This window comes from Ruditapes philippinarum, unplaced genomic scaffold, assembly GCF_026571515.1.
Source record: "Ruditapes philippinarum isolate M1 unplaced genomic scaffold, ASM2657151v2 ctg6804_1_1_1_1, whole genome shotgun sequence".
NCBI classification, from domain to species: domain Eukaryota; kingdom Metazoa; phylum Mollusca; class Bivalvia; order Venerida; family Veneridae; genus Ruditapes; species Ruditapes philippinarum.
In genome coordinates, this window is record NW_026859616.1 from 49,265 (window position 1) to 71,588 (window position 22,324).

The window sequence follows — 22,324 nt, forward strand, 5'->3', positions numbered from 1 at the left end:
AAATAAATTCATTAATTTTTCAAATGTTAAGATCAAAGACCACAAAGTTTTTTTGACAGTGAATTGATCCCAATATTCAAAATAACGTTTATTTTCTAAAACAGAAATCAAGCACAGTGATAACCAATGTCCTAATTAAGTCAAAAATTGCAAACACAACTGCCAAACAAAACAATTCAATTTAAAATAAAAAATAATGGATGCACTCCATCAAATGAATGTTCTCTATCTTTATCAAATTAATTTCATTCCATAACAATCAAGATTATTCCATAGACGAAAAAAAAGTAAGAAAAAAAAAGAGAACAATTCTGGGAAAAACCTATTTATTGGTAAATAACCCACCCAGTTATTGTCTGTCTATGAGCGACAATGCTACATTCTGTTTCCATGGTAACCAGAAATCAAATTGCATCAATCATACCGTTTCATAACATTATATAGAACAACAGTGTTATCAAAGTGTTGAGATACAAAATAATTTATGTATGCTGAAAATTTTCAATCTAATCTTAAAACAAGGCCATGAAATTATTCAATCAAGTCTTTTTCCAGCCAAACAAACTAGCCAAAATATTTTTGGAAATATTTAATCTAATCTAATAAATGGCCAAAACACATGTTTCTGTTAAAAACCATAAAGAAATTTTACAACACCTACAATAAATAGATTTTTAAATATCTAAAACTAGAAATATGCCCATCAGGAACAGATGCCCCCCCCCTCCCATTTTCTACTGTTTTGTCATTCTACAGACGGACAAGTGCAAATCTAAATGATGCATAGATAGCTAGCAATATCAGGTCATTAACATAAAGGCCTGTCTGGGTTATTTATCTGACTATTCTCTAAAAATGCTTAAAAAAAAATGTCAATGAATTTTAAAATTTAATGACCTTGAAAATAATTAATCTAATCTTTTTAGGTAATTTTACAAGTCCCTTTGCTTTTCTATTTTGAATATTTTTTCTTTATAATATAGAAGGTACTCTTGTTCATTATGAAAAAAAAAAAGTCTGTGTGATCACCATAATCTTACATTTCTTGTTTTGGCCTATATTTAGATAATAACTGATTTTTTTTAGAATTTAGAAACTGATGTAGATTTTAGAAACAAAGGGTTTGGGCCAAATTTTTTCCTTTGGGTCTTATTTTCATTTTTACATTAAAAAAAGGGTTTATTAAGCCCGGAAAAGTTAAAAGTGTTGAGTTGCATTTGTTTTCAATTTGGGGTGGTTTCGATATTAAAAAAATTTAATCAAAAAATTTTTGATAAGAAATTTGCAGCAATTAAAATTTTGATTGTCTACTTAACAAAAACGCACTCCCTTTTTAGATAATATTTTAAATTATTCAAAATCGCAAAATGTTATAAGAAAAAAGATTAATTTTTCGAGGGTTTATTCAAAAAAAAAGTAAAATCTTTGGAAAGTAATTTTCCGGGAAATTTTAAAAAGTCCTGCCCAAATTTAGGGGAAATATTTACAATCAAATTTTTTGGGGCAAACAAGAAATTAAAAATTGAAGTTTTAGTTTAGCCCAAAATATAGTTAGCCAAAGTTCAGGCTGCATTTGGGTGTAGAACAATTATCCAGTGCACAAAAAACCACTATAAATATAATATTATAAACATTATGTACCTGAAAACATCTACGTAGGCATTTAACTGCTTCTTCCCCATCGTTCTCATTGAATGATTTAACCTGGCACGGATCATCATCCTGGTGATTGTCCCTGTTGTTAAGTATACCCAGATATTCCTGCACCAATGTCATGGAATTCTACAGAACTCCGAGCATTCGCAATTTGCCCTTGTAGTGGTGGAGGTTGGATAAGTCCATTTCCTAAGAGCTCACCAAATGCTTTTCAAATCAGATTCCTTCAATAACATCATTGCATACTTGAATGTTCTACCATCTTCTTTTAAGCCCTGGCTGAAAAATATAGAGAAAATTAATTGTACATCAATTTATAAGAGCTCTGCATGTTTAATGCATTATAGAATCTACTACTAATTTATGCTGTCATAAGATTTTTTGTATTTCGCACCAACACAGTATAGGTCATATGGTGACTTTCAAGCTTTACTGGTGAAGACAGACCTTAGGCACAAACAGGCACCTGATTAGAACTACCAACGTTCTGTAAGCCAGCTGAATACTTTCCTCACAAGAAAGAATCTAAAGTCCCTGTCGCTACTCGGACCAACATTTTACAAACCTATGTATAGCTCTTGACAAAAATTTTACACTTAGTGTTACAATGACCTTGACCTTTGATCTAACAATATATAGAGGTCACCAGCAGTCTATGGACAATGTTACTAACAAGTTTCACAAACTTTCACTAATTCTTTCTCAGATAATTGATTATTAGAAAGGGTTATAAACTATTTCAAGTGTGACCTTGACCTATGACCTAATGACTTAATAATCAATTAGGATCATCTTCTGGCCAAGAGCAATGTCACAAGAAAGTTTCATAAATCAAGAAGTTATTGTGCAAACATGGATTTTTCAAATAAGCACCACTATGACCTTTGACCTATCAAAAGAGGGTCATCTTCTGGCCATGATTATCTGTCCTACAATGTATGAAGACATGAGACAAGTGATTGAGTGGACAAAGATGTGGCTAATGGATGGAAAGACAGACAGACAGATAAGCACCAAACCAGAATATGACTGAGTGTATAAAAAGTAATCAATACAAATGTATATTGGAGAATCACCACTTATTTTTAAATAACACAAAATTTGTAACAGAGTTACCAACGTCCCCCGCCTCGGGAAGTTTTATATGAAGCATAAAATTGTGCTATTTCAAAAGATTGAGGTATGGATTTCAGGACTTTCAGTCCAAAATTATGATTAATGCTAGATCTGCAAATGTAACAATAAATTTATTAAAGAAATACTAGTAAAATGAAACACGGAATTTAAAATTCTATCATGTTAACCTTAGACCTCTAAGTGACCTTGACCTTGGAGGTAGGGGTGCAGGTGTTGTGCATGACACATTGTCTTATTAATATTAATATTTGTGCCAAGTATTTTCAAAATCCCTTTAACTATGTAGAAGTTATAGATCAGACACAAAATGTTAACTTTTAACCTCTAAGTGTGACTTTGAACTTGGAGGTAGGGATGCAGGTGTTGTGCAAGTGACTACTTGTAGCAAGTAACTAAAAAATCCTTTGATCTATGAAAAAGTTATGGACTGGACACAAAATATACCCTGTAAAAGACTATGTTAATCTTTGACCTCCAAGTGTGACCTTGACCTTGGAGGTAGGTGACCGGTTGTTGTGCATGACACATCATCTCATTATTGTGAACAATTGTGGCAAGTATTTACAAAATCCCTTCAAAAATAAGAAAGTTATGGACCGGACACGACATATACCATCAAATAGACAATGTTGACCTTGAATGAGCAAGTGCGACCTTGACCTTGGAGGTACGGGTCTGGTTGTTGCTCATGACACATCGTCATATTATAACAAACATTTGTGCCAAGTTATTTCAGATTCCTTTGATAAATGAAAAATTTATGGACCGGACACAAAAGTGTGACGAACGGACGGACGGAAGGACGGACGGAGCCTATTACTATATCCCCCTTTTTTCTTTGAAAGGCGGTGGACAATAATCAAATTAATACTGTAAAATAGATATATACATTTTTCTTTTCTAAATAAATGAAAAAAAAACAAAATGCCATTATGATTTTAATATATAAATATGAAATTTATCATTTTGCTGATAAAACAAAATGAATAAATTATAACTTTCTCTCTTTTTAAAGAATTTCTTCATCTGAAACTGACTAAATTCATCTAACTGTAATAAAAATGATTGATCAACCAAATTAACACATTAAATTTGTACTTATAAACTGTAACCCGCATGCCATAAAGAAAAGCTAAAGCTATGGATGAAAAAGTTGACTTTATATTGCAGTAGATAAATAGACTAACTTTGAAGTACCAGTAATTACTAACTGCATGCAACACCAGCTCATTATCACCATATAAAATATAGATGGCAGAAATGTTTTCCCTGACATGTCAAAGTCAGAAGTTATTGATTGGAAGAGCATTATTATTACCAGGTAACCACCACTACATAACGTTTCCATTAAATGTGACATAATTTGTTCCATTAAATGTAACATTATCATTCAACTGATCTTTGTAGTTTTACTTTGAACAATTACCATAAAAAACTCTTCTTGTCTCATGCAAGAATATTTTATTTCTTTTTTGTTGTTGAATTTTTAAATTTTAACCCCTGATAAGGTGGTTCAGTACTTATCTCTCAATTTAGAGCCAAGGTCAGATTGCAGTGGGGATTTTTTTCTGGCCCATTTTGATGACTGATAATAATGTCATGATCCTAATGCCAAAAAGTGAAATTACTACTTTGTTTACATTTTACTACTTTTATGACAAGCAATTTCACATTCAACACTACTTTTTGTCAATTGATAAGCATCTTTAACAATGCTGTAAAAACCATTTATTTAAACACCATAAATCACATGTTTGACCTAGTTTCTAAAGAATGAAAAAATTTAATAGTCTCCAAGGCTTAATGTGCCTTTAAATCATTTCTTTTTTTACTTAAAATACTTCAAATCAAATATGGACATTGCAAAATTCAACACAATAAAATATGTCCCTTACTCAAAGAGAGTCAGTTAATAAAGGGTTTAATATGTATTTATTGACCATATTAATTAATTAATATACACTGTACATTATACTGATAACTACCGACAAACCGTACCTTTAATTGAGATAAAGAACGTCAATTCTTTCTTGATGAAAACAATTGATTTAACATCGCTATTCTCATTGTGGATAACAAAAAACCTTTAAATTGCCCGTAGAAATTGTATTGATTTAGAACTTTGCCGACAGAACTAGTCAATTGTAAAATAGTATTACTTACGCATAACTGCCTTACCTTATTAAACTATAATGAGTTACTTAAATATAATGTAGTTACTTTAAAATACATGAAGCAAAAACATTGAATGATAAAGAGTTATTTATAAGTCATAGAAAAAAAGCTTGCAAATAATCAAATATTCAAAATCCATTCTTAACTCTATTTGAGTGAAAAGTGTTGCAACTCATTTCAATTTTGGGTTATTTTCACAATGAGAATAATAATTCTTGAAAAACAGAGCAAGCGTATTTTGATTTGAAATTTTGCACACTAGTTACTGGTCACAAATTTATGGAACATAATTAACGAAAAAATTTTTACAATCCCGCCTTGTCAAAAAAAAGCTCAGTGGAGTCCCTTTAATAAATGAGTTTAAACTAATAATTGAGTAAGGGTCCTAACAAAATCAATAACCAGTCACTACAAAATATACATTTAAAAAAATTACATATAATTATATTTTACAATGTACATTCCATACATTCTACCAACCTTTACAAATTCAAATAGTTTTATACATCAAACAGTTTTATATCCATACAAAACAAATTTAATGCCTCATTTCTATTTATAAGATCTCCATCCACCACTACATAAAAAACGTTATCAATAAAATTTCAATTGAAAATTTGTACTTCAATTAAAGCACAATTTTGCTCATTTTCTTCATATTCAAATACAAAACCTTCAGCTGCAAAAATACACACCTCAGTAAAAACAGACCTTGAAAAAGGTTTTAATTTTAAATATTTTTCTTTTAACGGATTAACTTGACCTAAATTAAAAAAAAGTACAGGAAATATTCAAAGCATTACAATGAGACCAAAGAACTTGCTCTCACAGAATATTTTTAAAAAACCTACATTGGCTTGAAAGTTTAAAAAACCATCCAGCGTGGTTTTAAGCATAGCCCCATAAGAAATTAAATTTTTTATTGTAAGAAGTTAAATATTGGGCAATATTTTATTAAGGTTAAGAGATCATACCTTAAAATATGAATTACCAATTTCAAAAATGAAATTTCATGCTCGATATTTGCTTATCCAATTTTTAAGCCTTTATACAAAGAAAAAGAAACTGTTAGAGCTTGAAAATTAAGTATGTAGGTAAACAAATATGTGATTGTGAAATTTTTCAAGGTGAAAACTAAACAAGTGTTTGTGTTTAAACAATCAATCTTTGAGTGTGTAAACTTAAAATGCTGTTAAATAAATTTATAGAAGGTAACTTTATATCATTTATAAACATGTCAACTAAAAACAAAGAAGGCTATAAACAAAATACCTCTTATCTTAGCATGAAATTATATTAAAGGCCCATCAAGCCTCAAAACCTTAATTTATTTTTTGGTTGGGTTTTATATAGCTTTACTGGAGGATACCTCAGTTGCTCCTGTGTGCATTATTTCAGGCACAATCCAGCTACTGAGTACAACCTCCAACGTTCCTTAAGCTAGCTGGATAGCTTCATCACATCATAAAATTTGAAAGTCCTTGTTGGGATTCAAACCCACAGCAGTGACGGGCAAATGGTTTGAAGTCAACAACCTTAAACACTCAGCTATAGATAAATATCTTGCATTTCTTATTTCATTATCACAACATTATAATATTCCATTTGTCATGGGGTGAGAAAAATGTGCAGCCTGACTGGGACTCGAACCTGGGACCCTCGGAATACCATACCACGGCTCCACCGACTGAGCACCCGGCAATTACAATCTTCTACCAAATAGTGAATTTTTAACCCATGACATTATTACAAATAAAAAACACTTTTTGTTGTTAGTTTTTTGTTTCACAAAGAAAGTAAAATTCTGAGGGTTTAAGGGGCCCCTTAAGTAAAATAAATAGCTCGCACTTAAGCAATAAAGGGAATTTTTTAAAGGCCATTATGCCCCAAAAAATCTTTTATGTTTTTTAAAAATTTTTTTTTATTTTGTTCTTATCAAAGTTTATCAAACATTATATTTTGCTACTTTCATAACAAATAACTTCACAACCAGCTCTACTTTCTATTCATCTAACATGCTCTGGAACAATTATTTGAGCTGCGTCACGACAAAACCAACATAGTGCGTTTGTGACCAGCATGGATCCAGACCAGCCTGCGCATCTGCGCAGTCTGATCAGGATCCATGCTGTTTGCTATCAGTTTCTCTACTTGTTATAGATTTTGGTAAGCGAACAGCATGGATCCTGATCAGACTGCACGGATGCAGCTCATTTAAACATTATGAAACTCATGTTTGCCCTTTCTAGAGAAGGGAAAATCAATTTATTTCTGAGTCATACTGTGCCTTTAAACAAAGATTCCATTTTAAAGATCATTAGCAAATATATTATCATGTACTCGTAAAGTGAAGTATATTATGTAATATATCTGATTAGTATACAATACATATACAAAGAAGTCATTCATGTAATATTGTACCTTATCAGATTAAGTGCACTGCAGTTCTTGAGGGGAGGGGGCGGGCGGTTATTGGTCCAAAACAAGCAAAATTCAAATATCACATTTTCTGGCATAGTTTGATTTAAGGTGGCAGAAAATTTAAAGATTCATTCACCTCTTAAGGTGCAGACAAAAGAAGGAAGCAAACATGTCAACATCAGAAAGTTTTAAGAAATTAAAATTAATAATTTAATCTTAAATACCAGTTTCGAAGGGTTGCATGCAGTTCTTTGTTGTAAAATGCAAATTTATTTCACAACACAAAATTTGTCACCTTAGTGTACCAACTGGTTAACTCCTATCACCTTCGTGCACCAACTGGTTAACTCCTATAAGATCTAGGAGGACTTAACCCATTACTGCACTAACATGACAAAATCAAAATCTACATAACTCAATTTACAATTTCAACAATACACCATCTATTGGACAGATTTATCTCCCCTATTCTTACATTTCTGATAGTCAAATTTCAAAACAGTTATTGAAAAGATCCCAATCAAAATTACAGTTGTCACACATCCAAATATATACCTGCGTATAATGACAAGATAAATTAATTAACGACAGACTTTTGTCAAATGCATTGTGCAAAATTATGTAAGATGACTGTTAAAGATAATAAAAATTATGCATAAAAAAGATCACAATTTTCATCAAATCAACATGTTCTATCTTGAGATAAACCACACAGCTTTGTTTAGTTTTAAAATGTACGTCACTCTGGCACAACTAACTTAATCTGGTCACAATAATGTGATGATCTAATTTTAAGTTGGAGGTCTGCCTTATTTATATGGCATTGGCAATCTTGGCAAAGTTATAGTACTAAACAGATTTTTTAAGAAGGTAATTTAACTTTTTTCTGACTGCAAACTGTAATACCTACTTAATACTTCTAAGTCAGTCAGTGAAAAAAATCCATGCTAGAGTAAATCAATGATTTTTAAAGTAGCTAAGTTTCAAAATGAATACTTTCAGTGGCAGACCTTAAATGCAAAACTGTGACCAAGTATTTTCTAAGTATATAAAGGGGAATAATTCAGCAAAAAATTATAAAGAGGAATAATTCAGTAAAAATTCATGCCAGAGTAGTGGGTCTTGGCAAATAATTTAAAATTGATTGCAAAAATTGATTTTTCAAAAATAAATACATGTACTTTCTATATTAATTGTTCTGGAGAACCTTTAAAAGCACTGGCAAAAGCTTAAATTAATCATGACATCTAAAATTGCAAGCAAAAGATATAACAATGGCAATAACACCGACAGAACTTTCAACACCACAGGTGAGCAAGATAACCTTTAATAGTATTTATAACAACAAGCTTAATCTATAACCTAGAAATATACAAAGAGAAAAATAATATGTCTTTCAACCACAGACAAGTGGTTCAGCCTTTGTCTTCAGACAACATTTTCTTTTCCTTGGAGATTGTAGTTACAGTAATAAACAAAGCTCATCCACCCCCAGCATTCCAAACATCTTTCTGACACACATAGATATGATGTATGAAATCCTTATCAATATAGAATTGAGCCGCGCCATGACAAAACCAACATAATGGGTTTGCGACCAGCATGGATCCAGACCAGCCTGCGCATCCGCACAGTCTGATCAGGATCCGTGCTGTTCCCTATCAGTTTCTCTTCTTGTTATAGAGTTTGTGAGCAAACAGCATGGATCCTGATCAGACTGTGTGGATGCGCAGGCTGGTCTGGATCCATGCTGGTCGCAATCCCATAATGTTGGTTTTGTCATGGCGTGGCTCAATTGTCAGTTTCTCTCAGGCCAATTAAAAAACAAGAGGGCCATGATGGCCCTGAGTCGCTCACCAGAAACAACTGTTTTTTTTTCAGTGTTATTTTTCAAAGAACTTGCTGAAAGACCATTCCAGCTCAACTTTTACTTGCCCTTCTAATTTAAATTATTGAAATATTTTGCCCTAATATTTTGGAGGCTTTGTTAGAAATATCTATGTTGCAAGTGTGTTCCCATAAGACTATGTAGAATAAAATAATGCAGAATAAACAGGACTAGGATTTCATGATATTTACGGACAGTCTGTAAATTTTTGGACGAGCCATAATTTTACAGATTTTTGTATCTGTAAATATACTGACATTAAGTAAGAAAATAGTAGAAGCTGCATTAAAATTCTAAACCACAGGTTAAAATTAATAAGGTTACATACTATATGATTAAATGTAACAGTATGGTGAGATTCAAAACAATACGATGACTTTCAATTTTCACTTTTATTAAATATTTCAAAATCATCATACAAAGATGGAACTCACCACATCACCTTTGTAAATATAAACAATCAATAAAAAAAACTAGTCAGAAGCTGCGGATTTTAGTGTAAAATTAAAAACAGCGAATTTCACATTTAATATAGATTTGTAAATTTATGGATTGAAAAATCTTTAAATTTCTAGACTATCCCTGGGATATAAGATAATGTCCCAGACTATCTATAAATTTACGGACAGTCCATAAATATCATGAAATACTAGACCTGATAAATGACCACTACAGCAGGGTTAATTTTGATAGAACATTTTTTCTTGATAACTTTGTAAATGAATACAAAAAATGTCACATGCAAAATATGTAAGGTGTTTACAGTATGGGACAACAAACTTTTCATTTGAGGGCAAATATGTGCCCAATCGGTAAAATTAGGGTATGACTAAATACCGAATATGAATTCATATTCGCGAATATAAAGAGAGTACCAAATATGAATATTACTTTCATAAAATTTTGGCATAGGGTCAAATATGATACCATATTGAATATTTGTTACTTGAAAAATTAAAGCATAATAGTATATTTTATAAGCGTTGTTTTATATGCATGTATATAGAGTGGGTGGACCAACGTTCGGCGTAAAAATACTATATTTGATATGGCAAATTCAAATCTACGTCAACAAACCTCAATGTTTTATGTCCATTTTTCAAGACTGATGATATTGTTTTAAATAGCCATTGTGTAAAAACTAAAATTCGCTAATCACATAATGATGTGCATGGCTTGAGCTATAGATACTGATAGTCCGGATAAACAAGAGTGGTTTGCGTGAAATTGTACCATAGCTCGGCGGACAAATCTACATAATGCAGGATTGTTTTTCGAATAAAATCTCATTTTTATCTTACAAGAAAACATATTGAATAAATTGTAACAACCAAATTAGGTTCATACATTTACAAGTACCCAACTTTTAGTTGAAATTTAATAACCCCAGAACTCTAGTGTTAAAAAAAATTAATAATTTATATGTTGGGGATTACATACGGTTGTTCGTCTGCTATTAGCATTGTCACGTGACTTTACCAGCAGTGAACTACACCAGGATAAAATGGTGAAAGATGTAAATAAAAGCACCAGTCGGCAGTGACCTCAATCGGAGATAACTTGAGACATTTTCAAATATTCTAAAAAAAAAAATTTTTACGCCGAGCATTGGTATGCGCGGAGCATTGGTCCAACCACTCTAGTATCAAATTAATGTTCATATTTTGTATTCATGTCATTCTGGTATATTTCTGGTCACAATAATTTGCAAACAATGCATTAAATTCATTTAATTTCATTCAATGACATGATGCAAGTATATAATATTAGTCTTTGTTTACGAAACAATTTCAGACAAAGTTCATTTATATCTATTTAATATTCATATTCGGTATCCTCGTTCTTACCGGTAAAATTATGGAGCTTTGGTAGCGTCTATCAAGCGTAACAGACTAGTTCGGAACTTCCGATTTTCAGTCAACTCTCATGACCAGTACCATACGGTACTAAAGTACTCTAAAGTTTGTGCATCCCGATGTGAATGATTTGTTTATTTCAGTAATACAAACTGTGCAAGTAATTTTAATAACCAAAAATTCCTTACATGCCTTACGAAAAAAATATCATTTTGCTTGGATTTCTCTGTTGTTCCAGCATTCGCCGATTGATTTGGTTTGGAAACCTCATTTGGTATAGGCGCAGAGTTGTTTACGGTAAATTCTGTCGCTCCATCAACGTTAACATTGTTGTAGTGATTACAGGTCTAGGCCATTTCCAACAGCCTTGCTGTTGGGTTAACCCTTCAGCGACGTGGTTGAGTGTCCGCCTTGTAATTGAGAGGTCCGGAGTTCAAAACCCGGTCACCACCTGAGGATTTTTCAGGTTTACAATAATGGCGACGAGGTAAAACAATAATGACAATGCATAGAGTGTTTCAATTGACTAGCAATCAATTATAGATCTATAGAAAGACGGGACTGTGCATCTAGCATGTAACTGTCTCCTACAGGGAACTTTATAGGTAAACATTAAGCATAAGGTATTCACGACGGTTTTCGCGGGACTGAAAAAGTACCCGGATAGTTCTAGGAATGAGTGAATTGAGTTCTGCGTTGGCTGGCGAAGTGCGAACATCAAGAACAAGCTTTGGTAAGCTCCCGGCCTGTTTTCCCTTCTTTAGGCTATGATTTAAGGAAATACAACATTGGCGACGAGGATTAAAACTGGATAGCAGGGCAGTGACTTTTGCATGTCATAAACGTCGTTCATTTGTAGTCAATTTTCGCGACATTCTGGACCGTTGCATAAATTGGAAAATTGACTTTGACATTCAGTTGACATTGTGAAATAACCACTCGACGATAGCCTAAAGGGTTGATGTACTAGTATTTTTTTGATTTTGTGGCTTCTAGCTTTTATTTAAAAAATACTTGGTCAACATAAAGTTTGGGAAACTGCAGAATGGTATGCTTTTTATAAATAAATAATTCCACTCTAAATTCATAGTAAAGCACGCCCAGTATTGTCTTTTTATTTACTTTAGCCCTTTTCAGAAACGACTTTGAAGATATTAGAGACAGTGACAGCATAAAGACAGCGTGAAAGGTATACAAGTTATCTACCTTGAATATCTTATTTCAGTTGTTTACAAGTGTACCAGGATCACCAAATAAATTATTTCTTGTATTCTATATCAGAAATAATTGCGGATAATTAATTTATTGTACATTTTTTTCAGAAATATTTTACAGAATTTCACATAAATTTTTGATTTAAATCTTGAATGTGAAGTAAAATAAATTAAAGCAGCTGTGACAAAGTAAAGTCTGTATTATTTAAAGGAGCTGTCTCAAGTATTCAGTAAAAACATTTGATTTAAAGAACCTGTCTCATATAAGTCGATTAAATTTTTTAAAGTAACTTTTTAATTAATATTCGGTGTATTCTATACTCGAATAAGTGGAATTTATTTTTAAAGCTACTTTCACATATATATTCGGTGTATTCTATACTCGAATAAATAAACTTGTATTAATTTTCAATTGTACTCTATACATTGAAAATTTGTGATTACATTGTGTCCGCAATGCATTGACTGACTTAAGTTATCATCATGTCAACATTTAATGTAAACACAATGACTAAAGAGGAGTTGATGAAATTGCCAGCTATTGGTGCGAAAAGGGCAACAAGTATAGTCCAGTTTCGACAAATGCATGGCAAGTTGACGAAAGATGATTTCATCACCATAATGGCAGGTCATCTTAACCCAGATATGTTGAAATACATTGATTTTTCAACACCAGTCAACTCCGAGTACAATATCTTCAAGTGGGGGGGGGGGAGTGTTGCTGTGACATTTACCACAAGTACCACGCCTGTTGCAGTAGTTTGCAAGCCCATTCATGTTGGTAGCAGTGCTACAACAACAATTACAGTAAGTAGTACAACTACGCCTACTGTAACTAAAGGATCTAGACTTGCAGCTGGATTTACCTTGCGAACGCCAGTTACTAAAGCAGTTTCGAAGGTAATGACTACATCAACTACAACCAGCAGCGTGAAAACCAAGGTAATTACAGTTCCGGTTACCAAAATAACAACTGCTGTGACGGTTGCAGCTAGTAGCACATACATTACAGTGAGTGCAACCGGTGCAACACCAATTATGTCAGCCCCTACGTCTTTAACAATACCGGAGATGGAGGCATCCCGAGGTACGCCACACATTGAAGATGTTTTGACTCAACTTCTTACCTTAAGTCAGGGTATGACTAAAAGAGATTTAATAGACTTGATATCTGCATTACCAGAAGCAAATGCAAGTGATACGGATGAAGATTCTACTGCAATAGATACACCTTGTACTTATAGTACAGGTTATATGCACTATCAAATGGATCCTTGCAATACAGGTATACTTGGTTCTTCTAGAACAAGGTTTACAAGTACGGTAGATGATGTCAAGCCTAAATATTTCAGTAACAGTGCATCCAGGTCATACAACACTAAATTGGACACAGGGTATGGCAACCCTAAATGTATATCTCCTAAGAAAGAATATACATCTGCTACTTATGTATATGGAGATACACAACAACAGTCGAGGTCAACTAAAGGGTCTTCTAGACATTTAGATAGATATGAATGCCAGAAGAAAAATTCAAGAAGAGACCATCGAAGTTACCATACCAGATCAGAAAAGTCAAGTGAAAGTAGCGGTAATAGTAGAAGCAGATCAATCGGTAGAAAAGATGTTCAGTCCAGATACAGTAGTGATGGTAGAAAGAATCGGGACAAGATTGGTTACAGCAATCGGTCTTCTTCTAGAAACCGTTTGTCAAGAGATGACAAGTACAGTCGTAGATCACGGTCGTCTTCTAGACACCAAAGATCAAAATCCAGAAGTCCGAGCTTTTCAAGGTCAAGATCATACAGATATAGGAATAAATCTTCAAGCAGTAGCAGTAGCACGAGATCTCGATCAAGAGGCTATGGTCATTCAGGGTCAAGACGTCATAAGTACGGGTCCCATGATAAGTATTGCAAGCCATCTAGACGACATGACAGAAGTCGCTCTTCCAGTTATTCTGATCGAAGCAAGTCAGAAAAGAGGGGTAACCCGAAGGAACTTCCAAGTATTTTGCGGTATGATGGGAAGACAAGCTGGTTATCTTTTAAAGAACAATTTGAAAGTTATCGAGCTGTTTCGAACTGGACTGACAGTGAAAGTAAAGATTACCTTACTTGGAGTCTTCAAGGTAAAGCGTTAGATTTCTTCACAATAACAAATAAAGCAGGGCATTGCTATTCATATAAGCAAATGATGAAGAAATTAGAGACCAGATTCGGCGACCAGGAACTTACCGAGACGTCACGTGTTAAGTTCCAGCAGGCTAGACAAGCATCAGATGAATCTTTAGATGATTGGGCAGATCGAGTGCTGACACTTTCGACATACGCATTTAAGGATCTATCCGAAGAATACAGAATGCGAGAGGCAATTTCGAAGTTCTGCCAAGGATGTATTGATAGAGAAGCAGGAAAGCATGCATGTTTCGAACATCCTAGGAGTATACAGGCTGCACTTAACGCTGTGAAGCATCACCAGTATATCTCTGAGGCAGTTGATGGCAAAAAGCATTCTAGAAGATCTAAAGATGATGTTTCAATTAATGCAGTAAATACATCAACTGAAGCCAGGGTGGAACAATTGCTGAACAAAGCTATGGAACAGCTTAGCAGTAAAATTCAGCAATTGACTACAACCAATAAAGAAACTGAATCTAGGACAGGAAGAGGGCTATCATGTTTCTTTTGCAAACAAAGGGACCACATTAAGAAAGACTGTCCAGGATTTAAAGAATGGTTGAAGAAAAAGGGGCTATCTAACACTACGGAACAACAACGAAATCCAGCAAATCGTGATTTAAACAAGAAAAGGCTGAATGGAATGGCCAACCGTTCAAGCCCGCAGAAGTAACTGGTCAAAATGGTAAAGATTCTGCGACTTCTAGTCCGGAAGCTGATGTCATCTGTGAAGAACAACCAGTTACAGATCACGAAGATGTTATTAGCCTTCGTAAAGGTGACAAGACTTCTAGTCAAAGTCATCAAAAATCATCTCAACACCCTAAAGTTACTGCAACAATTAAATCTGATGAAAAAGACCATACAGATGGCATGACTTCTAGTCATGTTAATGAAAGTGAAGATATTTTGAAAGATGGTAATACAGTCAAATTAAATTTAGGTATCCAAGAAACACAGAATGACGGAATTGTCAGCGTTCATCAAGTGCGAGCTGGTTCTTCTTTTGTGTTACTGACAGTCGGTGATCAAGAAGTCAAAGCAAGAATTGACTCTGGTGCTGAAATTACCATTCTCTCTTCAAAAGTCTTCGCTACCTTGAGCAAAAAGCCTGCAAAAGAAAAATATGTAGTTATGCAAATGGCAGATCAAGAAGCAGTACTAAAAGGCTTTATCACTAAACCATTAAGATTGCAACTCGGATCTCAAGTATTTCATGAAAGAGTTTATGTTGCACCTATTAGTGATGAAATGCTGCTTGGACATGATATAATGCATCATTTAGGAGTTATGATGGATATGCATTCAGACACTTTAATTGTGAATGGTGAGCAGATTCCCATGAATACAAGCTTTAGAGAGGGAAAGCTGACTATTGCAAGAGTTTCAGTGGCAAAACGTACTGTGGTTCCGCCAAATTCAGTTGTTCGTATGTCATGCAGTCTCAACACACATCTGAGTGACTATTTTATAGAACCAGATGAAAAGTTGAATACAGTTGGTATATTGATGCCAAGGACATTGATGTCTTCAGATACGGAGCCAATTGTTTGTTTAGTCAATCCTACTGACTTTTACAAGACATTCAAGAAGGGTAAAGTGATTGCAAATGCATATGAAGTAGACAATATCCTAGATGAGCAAAGCGAAGTTGCTACATCTCTGCCTAAAGAAAATGAAGTGACTTCTAGTCATTCTAAAACTACATCGTCTAAATCTCGAAGGATTTCTAGTTCTACGAGATTAAGAGTTAGAACAGTCGCCGAACAGTTGTGTGAATCATTAGAGACTCCAACAGAAGTAGTTCCAGAGCATCTGCTAAAGTTGTATCAAGCTTCTACTGAACATCTTAATCAAGGGCAAAGTAAGAAGTTAGCTAAACTCCTTAGCGATTATGAAGATGTTTTCGCTAAGAGTGATTTCGATTTGGGAAGCTTTACTACAATAGAGCATACCATAGACACCGATGATGCAAAACCCATAAAACAACGCATGAGGCGCACACCAGCTTGTTTTGTTGGGGAGGAAGAAGAGCATCTGAAGAAAATGGTGGATGCCGGTGTCATACAGGAGTCTGTATCAGAATGGGCGTCCTCTCCAGTTCTGATCAGAAAGCGTGACGGATCTGTAAGATGGTGTATAGATTACAGAGCCCTTAATGATGTCACGGTTAAAGATACTTTCCCATTACCATTGGTCGAAGATTGCTTAGATACATTGTCGGGAAGCATCTGGTTTTCTAAATTAGATGCAAACTCAGCGTATTGGCAAGTCAAGATAAGTGAAGAAGACCGAAAGAAAACAGCGTTTCTAACAAAATACGGTTTGTTTGAGCATGTTAGAATGGGGTTTGGTCTGACCAATGCACCAGCCACATTTTCCAGAGTGATGAATCTGATATTGCGTGGATTAACTTGGAAAACGGTACTGGCATTCTTAGACGATATATTGGTGCTGGGAAGGAATTTTGAGGACCATCTGGGAAATATAGCCGAAGCCCTAGAAAGATTCCGCACACATGGTTTGAAGCTAAAGCCAAGAAAATGTGTTTTCTTCCAAAAAGAAGTAGAATTCCTTGGAAGAACAGTTAGTGGGAATAAAATGGCCATGACTTCTCGAGATATAGAAACAGTAGCCAACTGGCCATGTCCAAAGTCATCCAAAGATGTCGAAAGGTTTTTAGGCTTAGCAAATTACCATCGTACATTTGTCAAGAACTTTGCGGATATAGCACTGCCGTTATACAAACTAACAGGAAAGAATGAATTTCATTGGGGCGATAAAGAACAAGAAGCATTCAATACTTTAAAGGTAGCTTTAACATCACCACCAGTTTTAGCTTTACCAAATCAAGAAGATTCTTTTATATTAGATTCGGATGCTTCGGATTCGGCTATAGGTGCAGAATTTCTTCAGGTTCAAGATGGAGAAGAGAAAGTCATTGCTTATAGCAGCTTTTCATTGACTCCAGAACAAAAGAACTATTGCACCACCAGAAAAGAACTTTTGGGCATTGTGAGGTTCACGAGGCAGTTTAGGCATTACCTTTTAGGAAAAGTCTTCACTGTGAGAACTGATCACTCCAGTTTGACCTGGTTATTAAGATTTAAGGAACCACAGGGTCAGCTGGCTCGATGGATAGAGGAATTTTCACAGTACAACATGATTGTTAAACATCGAGCTGGATCGAAACACGGCAACGCGGACGCGCTGTCAAGAATTCCGGAAATTTTGACACCGTGTAAATCGTATATAGCTGGCATGAAGCTTGCAGATTTGCCATGTGGTGGATGTCCTTACTGCATTAGGGCTGACGAGCAATGGGCCAGATTTATTGATGATGTCGACGACTCAGTAAGATTGGCTCAGCAGGGTATAACGACATCCAATTCAGTGAACGTTCATATGGGGGCAACTGCAGAACTGTGCGGGTCAAGTCTTGAAGATGTAGCAAGTATTAGGATCCAGGTTCATGATGAATCTGACTTGAGTACATCATGCAGAACAAGAGATGCCCAAAACTTCAAACAAATAACTTCAGTAAAAAGGCAGTGATATGATGAAGAAAACAGTACAGATCTTCTAGATCGTACTGAAACAAATACAGATAGCATCGGTTTTCTATACCATGCTGATACCGGAGAAGAATGGAGTCTTATTGATTGCGTGCTCACGGCAGATGTCACAAGTTTAGGCGGAAGTGATTCTCATTTCGATATAGTAACGTCAGGCATCGGAGAGGGAAGGCAAAATTTCATTAGTCTTTGTCCAGTAATGTCTATGGATGAAGATAGTTCAAGTCTTCCTTCTTGCTGGGGATTCACTTTCGAGGATCTACAGAAATAGCAATCCAAAGATAAAGATTTTCATTTCATAATTGACTGGTTGAAAGACAAGAAAGTACCAGATGAAGGAATTCTATTCCTCTCTAGTCCAGAATCCAAATTCTATTGGCTTAATAAAGAGCTATTCCATTTGGTTGATGGTGTTCTTTTTAAAAACAATTCAGATGCTGAAGATCTACAGTTAGTTATACCTGATAGTTTAAAGGAACAGGCATTACTTTGGCATCATGACATTCCTTCAGCAGGACATCAGGGAGTAGCTAGAACAAAAGCTAAACTAAAGGAGAAATTCTTTTGGGTTCGTCTTTCAAGAGATGTTGAATCTTATGTGTCATCTTGTGCTGTTTGCAATCAAAATAAGAAGAAAAAGCGATATGGTAAGGTACCACTTACTGAATATCAAGCAGGGGCACCTATGGAACGTGTGCATATAGATTTTCTCGGACCTTTGCCTAAAACGTCGAGGGGTAACCAATATTGCATGATGATGGTTGACCAGTTTACAAAGTGGGTAGAATGTGTACCACTACCATCCCAGAAAGCGGAAGTGACTGCAAAAGCTACCATTGATGACTTCTTTAGTTGCTTTGGTTTCCCATTCCAGATATTTACAGATCAGGGAAGAAACTTTGAAAGTCAATTATTTGAAGCTCTTTGCAAGGCTCTTCATATACATAAAGCAAGAACAACGCCATATCGGCCATCCAGTAATGGTCAAGTGGAAAGATTTAACAGAACGTTGCTCGATGCTGTTAGATGTTTCATTGGCAAGTCTCAAGATAGTTGGGATCAAAACATTCAGCAGATAGCGATGGCGATCAGAGCTTCCGTAAACCGCAGTACTGGATTCACACCAAACATGTTAATGTTGGGAAGGGAAGTTAATACACCAGCACAACTGATGTTTCCCAATGCAAAAGCTGAAGCCCCAGAAGAGTATGGTGAATATATATCAAATCTTTTGCAAACCATACAAAAAGCACACATAACAGCGAGAAATACTCTTAAGACATCTCTGAAGCGTATGAAGCGTGATTATGACCTAAGAGTATTGTACAGACCATATTCAGAGGGAGATGTTGTCTATCTTCTAGATACAGCATCTACTAAAGGTAAATCTCGCAAGTTATGCCCTCCATGGAAATGTCCAGCCATAATAACAAAGAAGCTGTCAGCAATATTGTATCGGGTGAAATTGCGTAATGCTATATTCGTCACCAACCATGATCGGATGATGCCATGTAGAGATCGAACATTGCCATCATGGATAAAAAAATACAAGGATACGCCTGAATCCGACGCTGACGAGCCAAATACTGAAGATAATGAAGTATACTGCATCTGCAGGAAGCCATGGAACGGAAGATTCATGATACAATGTGAATATTGTGATGAGTGGTTTCATGGATCATGCGTCAACATCACCTCTACAGATGCCCTTGACATTGACCGATATAAATGCCGATCATGTTAGGACAATAACGTTAGACTGAGATGAGGGTGAACGTTGTAACTTTGTTATTCTTTTTGTATTTTTCAGTTATGGCACAGAAAATGAATACAGAGAATTTTGAGGTTATCGCTCTGAAATACCTGGAGCAAGGACGCATATACACACCAGCCAGGGAATTTATTAATAAGATTAGTTTGAGATTCCCTGGCGTTCAAGATACTGAAAAACGTCAGAAACTGATATTGGATATGGTTAATCTGGTGAAGACCAGATTAGCAACATATAGAAACAAGAAAACCTGGAGAGCTTGGTTACAGGAAGCAGCAATCCAGTTGGACTCAGCTCAAATAGCCCACAGGGATTGGATCTCCAGCAATATCTGGATTCTAAAGGATAAGCCAGTAAGGAAGCCAGATCCTCCAAGTCCAAGGGAGGATGATATTTCGGATGATATCTTGGCATTGTCGGCTGGAGAGGAAGAAGTGGCGGCTCTTCTAGAGTCCCCTTCTAGTTCACCGAAGGTACCGATGGAAGTGTCGATTCTTCTAGAGTCCCCTTCTAAGGTGTCCGTGGAAATTGATCCAGATATTGTTGTGAGCAGTCCTAGAAGATCACCAAGGAAGGCCATAAAAAAGAGTCTTATTCAGGAACCTTCTAGGAATACAGGAAATCCAAAACCCATGGTTAGAGCTGAATCCTCAGGGAGACGGGAGAAACGGGCTTCTAGTCCGTCTTCCAGGCATGCTTCACATCAAGAGCGTAAGAAGGCGAAACTTCCTGTGGCTTCTAGTTCAGAAGTTCCTCATTCGCAACCCGCACAACCTACCAGATTGTCTGTTACTTTCGGACGAACGGGTGGAGATCGTAGTGTCGCTATGGGGAGGGGTATGACCATAGATTACCCCAAACCATTTCATCCTGAAAGGCGTGCGGCTCCTCCACCTGCTTCAAGCTGGAAGAAGCAGAGGACAGAAGATACATTGCTCAAAGTCAGGAAAGCGATAGAAGAGAAAAGATCTACAGGGAAAAGGCGGTCTAACAAAAGGATGAACGTTAAATGCTGGGTGCCAAACTGTTTGGAACCGGCCCAGTATATGAAGGTTCATGCCTTCAAGCATCATGTCCCTGGGATTTTCGATGAAAGGCTACAACATGTATACAATCATTTATAATCCATATGTGTAACGCATGATCAACACCATACTTGTGTAATTGTCCCTTATTATGTTATCGCTATTAGCGAGGACCCCCTCTTAAGGTATCTGTTCACACTAAGTAACAATATGACACTTGTTATATTACCATGTTGATCATGTTGAGCATAATTGTTTATTATACAATAAATGTAATTTCTATTTTAATAAAAAAAAATACAGATTTTATGAATATTGTTTTCTTTTCGTTTTTTGTGTGTGTTTTATGCGCTATTTTAATACTGAGTTTTTACGTTTACTACTATATTAAGAATTCAATAGGGAACGATCTGAGATAAGCATCGTATACGTCACTGATAAGAGACCTGTTCTAAAAATAGCCACACATCGATAACTTTCGGACAAGGAAACTGGTTAATCTACATGTAGATTATACAACATGTAATGTTTACGAATACTTTTAATCACATTTCTTTCAATGGAAATGATGTTCCTGGGGTTAAACTTGCGTAAAGCATGATTGAGATGGTTTAAAACCATCAGGAAAAAAAGATGATATGGTGAAAAAGAAATAACTTTCGGGGCAATACTTTCCCTGCATGTCAATTTGAGAAAAATGCCGGCGCTTGGCAATTTGTTTTTGTTTCACTGTTTATCAAAATTAGAAATGGTGATATGATATGGTATGATTTTAAGAAATTGGGACTAAAAATGAAAAAGTATCTTTCTGTCCCAGATATACCGTACAAAATTTTGTTTATATGTAAAATACGCAGATTGGAGAAGTCATGAATCTATCCACCAAAGTGCTACGAGTATTATATTAATGACTATAATATCTTAAATTAATTCTTTAATAATTTTAGAATACGCAAAACTCTGCATTTTTTCTATTTTACCTAATAAAAAATGCCAATTCTAGTAGTTACTTTATCAGAAATAATGTATACGTACACGCATGCTTGCATGTATATTTAAACTGAATTGACAATTGAGGTCCGTGATTTAACATACACTGTTTACGTATAGACAATAAAATACATTTGTTTTTTATTTTATGTCTCACACAAAATATTTGTTGTTAAAATCATCGCCAATTTAGAATTACTGGTGCATTTTGTAAACTTCGCCTCATCAATCAAAAGAGTCAAACTTTTTTTCTGCCTGAATGACAAATGACAAATATAGAGGCCAGAACAGAGTGTGACATATGTTTAAATTTAACTTTTCAAAAGTACAGTGTGTAATATAGTTGTCCCTTTTCTTTTCACACTAAATTCCATTTCCAACTTGTTTGCATTCTACAATTTCTTAAAATATTGCATGTAAACAAAGTAAATATACG

General features: G+C 35.0%; 2 protein-coding genes across 2 annotated transcripts in view; one reads left to right on the top strand and one right to left on the bottom strand.

Annotated features, from left to right (window-relative positions):
* Nucleotides 1-1,923, bottom strand: part of LOC132757240 (uncharacterized) — a 36,216-nt gene extending 34,293 nt beyond the window's left edge. The window contains exon 1 of the mRNA XM_060748452.1: nt 1,642-1,923. Coding sequence (XP_060604435.1) covers nt 1,642-1,776 — 135 coding nt within the window. The 5' untranslated portion in view covers nt 1,777-1,923. The remainder of the gene's footprint in view (nt 1-1,641) is intronic.
* Nucleotides 1,924-11,961: 10,038 nt separating this feature from the next.
* LOC132757241 (uncharacterized) lies at nt 11,962-20,997 on the top strand. Its single transcript, XM_060748454.1, has 2 exons — nt 11,962-12,322; nt 19,913-20,997. The coding sequence occupies exon 2, from the start codon at nt 19,915-19,917 to the stop codon at nt 20,995-20,997; it is 1,083 nt and encodes a 360-aa protein (XP_060604437.1). The 5' UTR covers nt 11,962-12,322; nt 19,913-19,914.
* Nucleotides 20,998-22,324: the final 1,327 nt, after the last annotated feature.